Source organism: Heptranchias perlo, chromosome 5 (genome assembly GCF_035084215.1).
Source record: "Heptranchias perlo isolate sHepPer1 chromosome 5, sHepPer1.hap1, whole genome shotgun sequence".
Lineage (NCBI taxonomy): Eukaryota > Metazoa > Chordata > Chondrichthyes > Hexanchiformes > Hexanchidae > Heptranchias > Heptranchias perlo.
In genome coordinates this window covers 57,747,391-57,759,426 of record NC_090329.1, presented here as the reverse complement: position 1 = coordinate 57,759,426, position 12,036 = coordinate 57,747,391, and the positions used below count along the sequence as shown (strand labels likewise).

The 12,036-nt window shown below is 43.0% G+C and overlaps 1 protein-coding gene across 1 annotated transcript in view; it reads right to left on the bottom strand.

Moving 5' to 3' along the window:
- LOC137321776 (exostosin-1-like) overlaps positions 1–12,036 on the bottom strand; it is a 560,359-nt gene that overhangs the window by 98,880 nt on the left and 449,443 nt on the right. Inside the window, exon 6 of the mRNA XM_067984436.1 lies at positions 6,916–7,048. Coding sequence (XP_067840537.1) covers positions 6,916–7,048 — 133 coding nt within the window. The remainder of the gene's footprint in view (positions 1–6,915; positions 7,049–12,036) is intronic.

The window sequence follows — 12,036 nt, the reverse complement described above, 5'->3', positions numbered from 1 at the left end:
AATATTAACCCAATATAAAACCTGTGAGTGACCTCTCTCGAAACCACAAAATGGATGGTCTGACAAATATAACTCCGAACGGATTAGCAGAACATTAGTCTTCAGACAGAAGCGCAGATGTGCGCTGAAGGCAATTTTAGCTGCAATGCATCAATAGCAATAAATGACGGAGAGTTTTAGGATTACAATTTGACCCAATATTTGACAATCAAAATTAGATTTTAAAACATGTGCTATTTTAAAATGCAATCAATATGTTCCACCCTTTCGACCACAGGGACATCAGAGAAGACAGATGAATAAGGGGATAAAATTAACAACACATGAGACGGTGATTCTGAGTCCTCGCCTGTTTTGCGATGCCTTGCATGTTGTGAGAATGCATCACAGGCCCAATGCTTGTGTTTTGCTGATGTGTGCTCATGGGATGTGAGCTACTTTGCTGTGGGTGAGGATTTGGAAAATCTATTCCAAGAGTTTAAAGGCCAGAGTGAGAAAATGTCACTTGGCCCATCAGCGCTCCATCCAGAATCCATGTAAGGATTATTCTCTCATGGACTACACTGTTCCCCTTCCTCCACAGTCCTCCCCAATGCGATCTCCTACTTTAAGAAATATTAATTCCCTTCCCTACCTTGCCCGAAAAAAAAACAAGCATTAATACCCCTATAACCCTCAATTCCCCTTCTCAACAGATATCGATCAAGCTCCATCTTAAAATAAGAGCTAGGCCATTCAGGAGTGAAATCAGGAAGCAATTTTTCACACAAAAACTGGAACTCCCTCCCTGAAAAGGCTGTGGATGCTTGGTCAATTGAAATATTTAAGACGGAGATCGATAGATTTTTGTTTGGTAAAGGTATCAAGGGATCTGGAACAAAGGTGGGTAAATGGAGTTGAGGTGCAGATCAGCCTCAGTCTAATAGAATGGTGGAACAGGCTAAAGGGGCCGAATATCCTACTCATGTTCCTCTTATAGGTGACCCCAAATCAGCTGCTTTCTTCAAGAGTTTCTTCCACATACCTATTATCCTCTGGGGATTTTCTTTTCTATTCTCTATTCTTGCTTGCAGCCTATAAATTTTGTATCCATGTCCCCTCGTCTTATGTTCTTTGCCCAAGTTGACTTGCTTACTTCAAACATATCTATATCTTTCATTATTTTAAAGATCTGCATCATACCTCTCCTCAGTCTTTTCTCCAGCAAAAATAAGTTTAGTTGTTTCAGCCTTTCTTCATAATTTAGCTCTCTAAGGTTTTGAATTATCCAGGTCACTCACCTCTTTATGCTTCATGATGTGTTTTTGAAATGGGGACCAAAACTGTAAACCATACTTCATGTTCTGCCGGTCAGTCACCAAAAAGTCAAAATTGCCACCAGTGAGTGAGAATTAGTGATGGAGACTATCAAGTATAGTCATCCACTTTGGGAGGAAAAATAAAAAAGCAAAATATTATTTGAATGGAGATATACTACAAAATGCCGCGGTACAGAGGGATCTGAGTGTCCTCGTACATGAAACTACAAAAAGTCAAAATACAGGTGCAGCAGGTAATCTGGAAGGCGAACGGAATATTGGCCTTTATTTCTAGGGGGATGGAGTATAAAAGCAGGGAAGTCATGCTACAACTGTACAGGGTGCTGGTGAGACCACACCTGGAGTACTGCGTACAGTTCTGGTGTCCTTATTTAAGGAAGGACATACTTGCTTTGGAGGCAGTTTAGAGAAGGTTCACTAGGTTGATTCCGGGTATGGAAGGGTTGTCTTATGAGGAAAGATTGAACAGGTTGGGTCTATACTCATTGGAGTTTAGAAGAATGAGAGGAGATCTTCTTGAAACATACAAGATTCTGAGGGGACTCGATAGGGTAGATGCTGAGAGGATGTTACCCCTCATGGGGGAATCTAAAACTAGGGGGCATAGTCTCAGAATTACGGGTTGCCCGTTTAAGATGGAAATGAGGAGGAATTTCTTCTCCCAGAGGGTCATGAATCTGTGGAATTCTTTACGCCAAAAAGCTGTGGAGGCTGAGTCATAGAATACATTCAAGGCTGAGTTCGACAAATTTTTGATAAGCAAGGGAGTCAAAGGATATGGAGAAAGAGTGGGAAAGTGGAGTTGAGGTAAAAATCAGATCAGCCATAATCTCATTGAATGGCGGAGCAGGCTCGAGGGGCCGAATGGCCTAATCCTGCTCCTATCTCTTATGGTATCATAAGATTTGATGCCCTGTTAAGAAAAATGACAAATCATGATGCAAGCTGTTTTTATTGTTCTCTGGTACAGATGTGCTTTACATTATAAACCTAAACAAATGTAGATCCACAAGAATGGAATCCCACATCATAGGACCCTCTCATCCTACATATTTGCCAGGATTTAATGGTTTGGTGGAAACCAAGCGTAAAGTCAGTGAGGCGGGCTATGTGCTTGCCCATTTGTCCTGCTGCTGACCTTGATAAACTTTCTGGGGTCAATCTCATTTGACTAATTTTTGCAGGCGCCCCGTAGGATTCCCACTTGCGTTGGGGAGCCTGCCTCGAGGGAGGGAAGAAAATTGCGATTGTAGGCCTTGGGCTCCTGCCGCAGCTGAGCGGCTGCCACCAGGACAGCCGAAGAAGCCATTATTTTTTTTTAAATTAAAATTTCCTAGCAGAGGGAGTGTAAGTGATTGGCCTACAATCAATTGCACTGCAACACTGCCTTGAGGTGGGAGGGATTGCGATTTTAAATCCCTCTACTCATCATAACAACACTGTACGCTAATTGTATGATTATCAATCAGTGTTAATTGTATTCAGGTGGTGGGTATCAACTGGGGACTTTCTTGTATCCTTTTTATCGGTGAGCTTAGCTAGGGTGTGGTGTGGCTGTGAATAAAGGCTTAGAAAACAACTAAAGACAGGCTATAGTATTCTATCCTTCACCACATGGCTATCCAATTTTAACACTGTTATGCCACAAAGTTACTGGTGTTCCTGGCATGCAACGTTGCAATGCCATTAAATGCAGGAAATACACTGCATGACATTTTCCCATCATTAACATGTTATTTGAACACAGCTGTCCTTCATTAGGGCGGACATATTCAACACTTTCGGACAATCTATTAATGTACAGACACATTGGGGAAGAAATTGTTGCGAAATAACAGAGAGCTCAACAGCGCTCACCGTTGTTGGCGGCGAAATGGAGAAGCGAGTTCCGGCGTTCGCACAGGCGCAGTGAAACGTGGAAATACGGAACTTGCTCCTAGTGGTTCGCCGGCGATATCACAGCTTCGAATTAAAGGGATATCGCCGGCTGCAATCAGGAAAATCATTGAAAAAGTGCCAACTTGCTTATCTGCCCAACTGGAAAGTAGCTAATTATGCCACAAAACAGGTACGCTTAAAATACCAGGAATAAACTAAGTTTTAACAGGATAGTAAGTATTAATGACTGCCGTACAACTAAAAATGTGGAGTCTCGTTACTCCTTATTTTAATAGTTTTTGGTCATTAAAAATTTTTTTTTCTTTAAAAGTTGAAAAATTTTTTTACATTTTTTTTACTTTTTCCCTTTTGTCTCTTTTATTTAATTCAATTATTTCTCACCCTCTTTTTTTCTCGCTGTTTTTACAAAGATTTTAATGTTGTACCTTTCACTTCAAGGTTTTAACGTTGGAAACCTGCAGAGGGCTACGCAGCTTGTTAAGAATTCTGCAAACTGATTGGTTGAGGGGAGAGTGTGATCCTCTCGCTTCTCCCAGGGTCCTAGCTTTGCCTGAACCGATGCCGGGCTCTTCTCCACTTCCTATTAGAGGAAGTGCCCGAAGAAATGTTCGTGGGTTAGTATAAATCTATGGAGTGGCGAGCAGTGCTGGTTCGCTGCTCTGAGCAATTTCTGCCCCTATTTCTTTTTGGGCTGTCTTCCCTCTAAATTGCATTAGAACAGTGTGGTTGTTTGTGATATTTTCATCAGTTTTTGTTCAGTCAAAGGTATAGTGCTGATCATGCAGAATGAATAAATTCCCCAAACCAAAACCAACAGGCTCAGACTAAGCAAACATGACCTGAAATAGATTATAAAATAAGTTAAAAGTGAGATAAAGAGGAAAAATGGCCTGTGCAGGGAGAAAGGAGAAGGGGCTCACTAGGATGAATACAAGGTTGAGATTGACCTGGAAAAATGCACAGCAGCTGAGGCAATGCATAACAGTAAAACATTCTTTCAATACCAAAACAGCAAGAGGGCAGTCAGAGAACAGGTGAAAACCATAAAAGGTGCAAGCAGGCTTGAAACTGAGGATGAGCACAAGGTAGTAATTATTCTGAATGACTACTTCCTCCAAGTATTCCAAGAGAAAATATGAGCAGCATGCCTTCTCCGAACAGATATTCCAAGTAAAATCAATGACAGTTACAAATGAGATAAAAATCTCAGAGAGGTGAATAGGACTCAAAACAAATAAATTCCCCAGGGATAGATGGTTCTGAAAGAGACTACGAAAGAGATTTGTGAAATGCTGGCAAACATTATGAGGAAGCATCGGACACCGGGGAGATACCAGAAGATTGGAAACAGGCTAATGTGGTGCTCACATTCAAAAAGGGTGCCAACACAGACACAAATATCTGCAGATCCATTAATCTTACTTCCATTCCATTATCAGGAATGTCATCTGTACAACAATAATCTAGTTATCAGCAGTCATCATGGATTCAGAGGGGGAAGATTCTGACTGACCAACCTCCTCACCTTCTTTGAAGAAGTGAAAACCCAAGTGGACTGTGGTAGGCTGGATGATGTGGCAGGCTAGTCAGCCCATCTTAATTCATCCATTGAGAGAGATTCTAATGTCCCCAGAATGATTTAAGAAACAATTGGATGCTACAATGGAGATACATTAGAATCTCTCTGGATGGATGAATTGAGGTGTGCCGAATGGCCTTCCTCATCTGAAATTATCTTGTGAACAGCTGTCAGTTGTTCTCATGTAACCATGAAGTAATTTGGGTACAGCAGGACGCTGGTGCACTAATGTGCTGCACCTTGGAGTAGCAAAATAAAATTTCTTCCCAATTCTTCGCACAGTTAGTTTGTAATGGTACCTGGCAAGCTAGGGCAAGTCAACTCATGCCTCTTTCATACACCTCCTACCCTAGGTGGTACTAATTGTTCAAGCACAAACATATAGAGTTACAAAGTGAGTGATGGACATGGGTCAAGTCCCAGTTCTACTCAATTCCTGAACAGAGCAGTGCCAAGTGGGAAGATGCCAAGTGAATGTTGTGGTGTTTCCTTGCCATGCCTAACACAGGGTGTCCAACCTGTGGCCTTAGGTCACAATGTGACTCCTGAGTCCTGGCAATCAGGCCCGTGAAGCCCATGCAACTCAGTCCTATCTGTGCTTATATTTCTTTTTTGAAAAATATCAGGCTCATCACCTCAGGTGTTCCCCGAGGATCCAACTTTGGCCTCCTCCTCTTCCTCATCTACATGCTGTCATTTGGCTACATCACCCGCAGACATACAGTCAGCTTCCACATGTGTGTCGTTGATACCAACCTCTAGCTCTCCACCACTACTCATGACCCCTTTACTGCATCAGTGTTGTCAGACTGCTTCTCTGACATCTAGTCTTAGATGATCCACAATTTCTTCCAGCTAAATATTGGGAAGACCGAAGTCATTGTTGTCAGAGCCCCACCACAAGCTCCACCCCCTCGTCCCCAGTCTCTGGCCACTCTGTCAGCTGAACCATACTGTTTGTAACTTTGGCATCCTGTTCAACCCTGAATTCAGCTTCTGACCCATATTGTCTCCAAAGCCTACTTCCAACTCTGTAACATTCCCTAACTCGCCCCACCTCAGCCCACCTGAAATATGCATCCATGTCTTTGTCACCTCCAGACTCAACTATTCCAATGCTCTCCAGGCTGGCCTCCCATCCTGCACGTTCCATAAACTTTACTCATCCTATATTGCATCCCATACCAAGTCCCGTTTGCCCATCATCCCGCTCGTTCTTTTAAGACCATCTTTAAAACCCACCTCTTTGATCAAGCTTTTGATTACCTTGCCAAATTCTTCTTTGGCTACGTGTTCATATTTCCTTACCTGCCTGTAAAGCATTTTTCTATGTTAAAAGTATTATAAATGCAAGTCGTTGTTTGCTGGTTTCGGGTTTGAATTTTTTGGGCCTAGATTTTTAGAACGGGTTCTTCCTAATGCTTGTTAATGCTTCCTAATGGTTGTTTTATTGGCAGATAAATCCTAAATCAGGATCTATTAGGAGCAACATGTGAATTAATGGGAACATAGATTTATACTTTGTACGTGATCCTCGAGACTCCATGGTGTACACCTACATCACCCACAAAGACAATAGCTTGGGCTCCTTGAGGTTAACACATCCTAGTGCATTAGGTGTCAAAAGCAGTCAAGCCGAAGGTAGGAGTAACTTAGAAAGAAAGAATTTATGTTGAAAAGTAGGCACAAAAATAACTAAAGGAGTGGTGTTGGCGCGTTGGCAAGAGCACCGAAGCACGGCTGGATTGGGAATGGTCTGCAACCTGAGGAGGGGAAAAAACAATATACACTGCAATAACCAGGGATATTTCCACAAACAAATGCTACCTATATTAAAAAATATCAATAGGCATGTGGCCTTTTAAAGGGAATGGTTGGTTGGTTGGATGGTTTGGATTGATTATGGTCACCTTTTTAAAAGGTGAATGATTTGAATTGTGTGACAAAGTAGGTACAAATGATTCATTACCCTACAGATACAGTAATAGATGCAAATAATCTGCCCGAGAAACTAAAGTCAGTAATCTGAGAATATTATGACTTTATCACTGCAGAAAACATAAAGTTCATCAAAATCCATTCTGTATGAAAATATATGTCCAAAAGGACAGTACTTACCCAAACTTAAATAATAAAAAGGAAGAGCAGCTAAATTTGTAGAATACTGTGGTAATATGTACAGTCCACCTGGTGGTTTATTCCATATGAACATATTTCTTGCTATATGTGAATATATCCTATCGTGTATGATCTGTGGAAGAAAACAATTTCAAATGTCATTCAGTTTGGTCTTCATAGTGTAGTCTGATATAAACCTTGCACAAATGTCTAACTTTGTATTTTCCAAAGAGAGCAGTTCCACTTCTGTACTTCAGCAAGTATAAGCTATTGTTAGAAGAGAATGGAGGCTAGCAGAGTGCTCTGGACTCAAATGAATGCAGCTACTCTGGAACACACACATGCTGCCCTATATTTTATGTCACTGGAGCAGCTCAGGGTGGGAACTGAGACTCATATTGGCAGGTCTTCGTAGCAGTTAAAATCTGCTATTAAAATCAAGATATCTTCTATCAGGTCTCTTGTTTTTTCAAATATAGATAGGGGAGTACTTTGTACAGGAAGTATTCCCCATAGCCATTTTTACTTGTTTAAAAAGCATTTAAAATCTTACATCTACAATCAGCTGCAATTAAATTTTACAATGTTTATTATTAATAAATTACTTGCAGTTACCAAAACCTCAAATATGTACAAGTAGCTGTGTTTTTAACTCTGTACAGAGTGACTGGGAGGTTAAAATAATTGAGCTAATGGTTTGTTTAAAATAGTAGACAAAGGAATGTCATATGAATTCGTAACACATTTGTTACTAATATCATGGAGCACAAGTTTAACTCAAAAGAGAGATTAAAGATTCCATCGATAGTATATCTATATTTGCATAATTTGCTGATTGGTTGAAAAAGGTCCTCTACAAAGACTATCATACAAGGATAATTCACTGATTCTGCACTCCTAGCAGGGAACTGTGCGCAAAGGGAGTATAGGTCAGAGATGGGGCTACAACACTGTGGTGCTGATTCTACAATCTGCGCTCCGTTTGAGCGTATGATCGATTAATTTACCCTATAATGTCATCAGGGCTAAACTGATTACATGGAAACAAAAATACTATTCCCACTTTGTCTTCTACATTCCAGAATGTGTATCTTTCCCATATGCCGTCCTGGCAGAAATGTATATCCCAGGAATTAACAATCATCCTACTTACAGTGATCTGTGTACTGGATTTTATATAGTCTCACACCACACTATAGTACTTGTTACAAGTGGCAGAATATAAAATATAAGGTAGTAATAGATGGTGCAGGGCACTGAAACTTTAAATTCCTGTGTTTCAGAATGTTAGGACACAGGCTCACAGCGGTGATGTCTTGCACTAAGAGATCCCAATCCCAGCCATATCTTCAAGCAAAGGCATCAAGTGAAGGTCTCGGGGGTCTTGTCACAGAGAAGGGGGGAAAAAATCAGGAAGACAGTCACACTGGGCTACTTTTGTACATCTCCTGTCATTGTTTACAGAGCAGCAATGGCGGAGGACAAGAATCAAACAGCTTGCATCTTCAGGGACAGGTCATAGTTCATTCTATAAGGACACCAAGAAGAGAAGTGGGCAGAAAATTAACAAATGTGAAATAAACTTATTAGGGTAAATTTTAACAGCAAGCCGGAAAGGGAGCGGGGGGGATGATTTCCGGGTGAGAAACCCGGAAGATAAGTGAGCCAGGTTGGCTGGCTGTCGGGCAGGAAGGCCTGCTGCAGTAGGCAGCAGCTAGTGATCGGAGGGAGGGAGGGAGGGATCATGGGCCAGGGAGAAGATCGGGAGGGGGCCGAGGAACAGATCAGCGGGGGGGGGGGGGGGTTTGGCGAGGAACAGATTGGAGGTTGGTGAAGGTCGGCTGAAGTAGGTAGGGGTCCACCATGGGGGGGGGGGGGGGGGAAGGGATTGTTGGCTGATCGTGGGGGTCCTGTCCATGAGATGAGCTTTGTTGGGCCTGGATGAAGCACTCATGCTCCTCCGGGCCCACAAGCAGTGCAATAAAGGCACTCGCCTCATGGATCCAGTCCTTCCCCCCTGTTTTCACCTGACGTGAACTGGAAGCGTTAGAAAACCTGAACAGGTAAGGTTAAGTTGTTTTATTATTCCAATACTCAAAATATTAAGTACCTCAAGCATCTCAATGAGGTACATTGCCCTTTTAAGCATCGGCCCGTCGGCTTTAAGTGGGGGCGGCACTTCCTGGTGTTTGCTCTCCACGCGCAGACAAACCTACCTGCGTTAAAACCAGAAGTAAGCGAGTTGGAGTCAGGATGCGGTCCCTCTGAAAACGGAGGATTTTTATTCCCCACCCGCCCGTTCTTGGGGGTTAAAATTTATCCCATTATTTCAGTTCACTTTGAAAATGTTAAACGAGGCAGTGGTCTATATTTTCTTATAACGGGAAGCAAAGTCTATCCCTAACCATTTAGCAGCACTTTGAGATTATTTTTGGCCTCCTTTTAAAGGGGATTGATTGGGCTACTGTTTGGCCTCTTCTGGGCCGTTGGTGCTGGCAGGCCTGTGAGCAGCTTACCAGCGCCGCATTTCCCGCCCCAACTTCTGGCAATGCCTGAGATTTATCCGTAGTGGCATGAGCCACCAGTAATGATTAAACTGGGGAATCTCCTCTGCTCCCACATGCTCTGGTAAGACCAGCGGACCAGCAACAAAGGTTCCTGGCAGGCGCGTCCCAACATTTATGCCAGGACTGCAGGCCCATCGATGTTTGGCCCTACCATGGTAGGTGCTATCACAGTTCCAAGCCAGCATTAGAGTGAAGTGTTGTTACGAGGTAGCTTTAAAATTACAATTTTTTTCAATGATCTATTGTCACTTTCAGGCCAATTTCATAAATTGAGAATCAGGATAGACTATTTTAGACATAACATTGCTGTGCATGTGCTCTGTCGCAATGCACAGCCAACAGAAAGATGATTCCAGCAATATAATTGAAAAAGCTCTACTCAAAGGAACTAATATGCTAACTCATATGGTGAAAATACGCTTTCATTTTATTATAAATTTAATTAGAAGGCTATGAAAGGCTCCAGATAAAAAATGATTATTAATATAGTATAAGTGACTTTAAGTGGAGCTTGTGCGATTCAATTATGTTATTCAGATAGTATTTGCCTGAGGAACATATGTTTCTTTGAAAATGTAGTACCTTTCCAGCTTGAGTTAAAATCTATATATTAATAAGAACAACTGTATGACCCATCATTCAAAAGTCTTATGTCAACAATGACTATGAACTTCTCAATATTAATTGCGATCACACTTGTTGATACCTGTCACATTTTTAGTAAGATTTTCCCATTAATGCGATGCTCTGTGACATGGCAGTTGCAAACTCTGGCCACTGGGTAACACTGTGGAGCAGTGTATTTTTCTCCTCTCAGCTCTAAATTGGTGCCATATTGGATTTTTGTTGTGCGAGGTAAGAAATCAGCTAAGTCAGTTAGTTTTAATGACTTTTAAAAAAATTCATTCATGGGATGTGGGCATCGCTGGCAAGGCCAGCATTTATTGCCCATCCCTAATTGCCCTTGAGGAGGTGGTGGTGAGCCGCCTTCTTGAACTGCTGCCGTCCGTGTAGTGAAGGTTATCCCACTGTGCTGTTAGGAAGGGAGTTCCAGGATTTTGACCCAGCGCCGATGAAGGAACGGCGATATATTTTCAAGTCGGGATGGTGTGTGACTTGGAGGGGAACGTGCAGGCGGTGCTGTTCCCATGTGCCTGCTGCCCTTGTCCTTCTAGGTGCTTGAGGTCGCGGTTTTGGGAGGTGTTGTCGAAGAAGCCTTGGCGAGTTGCTGCAGTGCATCCTGTGGATGGTACACACTGCAGCCACACTGCGCCGGTGGTGAAGGGAGTGAATGTTTAGGGTGGTGGATGGGGTGCCAATCAAGCGGGCTTCTTTGTCCTGGATGGTGTCGAGCTTCTTGAGTGTTGTTGGAGCTGCACTCATCCAGGCAAGTGGAGAGTATTCCATCACACTCCTGACTTGTGCCTTGTAGATGGTGGAAAGGCTTTGGGGAGTCAGGAGGTGAGTCACTCGCTGCAGAATACCCAGCCTCTGACCTGCTCTTGCAGCCATATTATTTATGTGGCTGGTCCAGTTAAGTTTCTGGTCAATGGTGACCCCCAGGATGTTGATAGTGGGGGATTCGGCGATGGTATTGTCATTGAATGTCAAGGGGAGGTGGTTAGACTCTCTCTTGTTGGAGTTTGAATATTTTTACAAGTGCATATATTTGGGAACACTTTATTTCCCTATCTCCAGTTAATAAATAATGTTTAAAATGTCTCTTTGGCCATTGTTTTTGGCAGGTCTGCGGTATTTCCTGCACCCTGGTATCAGAGTAAGATTTCCATGCATGTACTGTAGATCCTTGCTTCTTTCATCATTCAACATTGTGCTGCCATGAACAGCTGCTGGCCCTGCCCTGCAGATGTTAAGTGGGACACAGACCTGATCACTCAGCACTCAATGTTCTGCATTCTCTCCCCTGCAAACAATGCATGAAATCTGGACCTTTTTTCTGCCCCCTGCCCCCCCTACAATGAGCAGAATACCAGGTTCTGCAGGGAGGAAGAGCTCTGCCTCCGTCCCCTCAGTGAGCAGAATATGTGATCCTGGATGAAGGAAGCAAACAACTCTCTTCCACCAAGTTCAGTGAATCAGTTCCCTGTGCAGGTAGCTCATATACAACCCCCTTCTCTAACAAGACAGAAAATTGGTCCATGGTGAGAGCTACCCACTTCCTTCCCTCAAAATTGAGAAGATCAGAGCCTTTAAGATAGGAGCCTACTCCTCCCCTCTCTCCCCCCTCCCCCCACCCCCAACTCACTGACTCCAAAATCAGGACCTGAGGAAGGCAGGCAACCTCCTCAAAACCCCCTACTGAGAAAAATATCTCCAGGCCTAGGAAAGCAAAGGACAGCTCACAGCAACCCGCCCCTTCCCCCCATCAAAAAAAGTTTGCTACACCCTGCCTATTCTCTACCCTTCCCCTCCCCCATTTTCCGCCCATCCCCTTCCCATTTTCCTCTCTCCTCCACCTTCTTTTGATCTCCCTTCCTCTTCCTTCTTTCACTCATACTTCATGTCCTCTCCACATCCCTTGTCCATTGTCCCC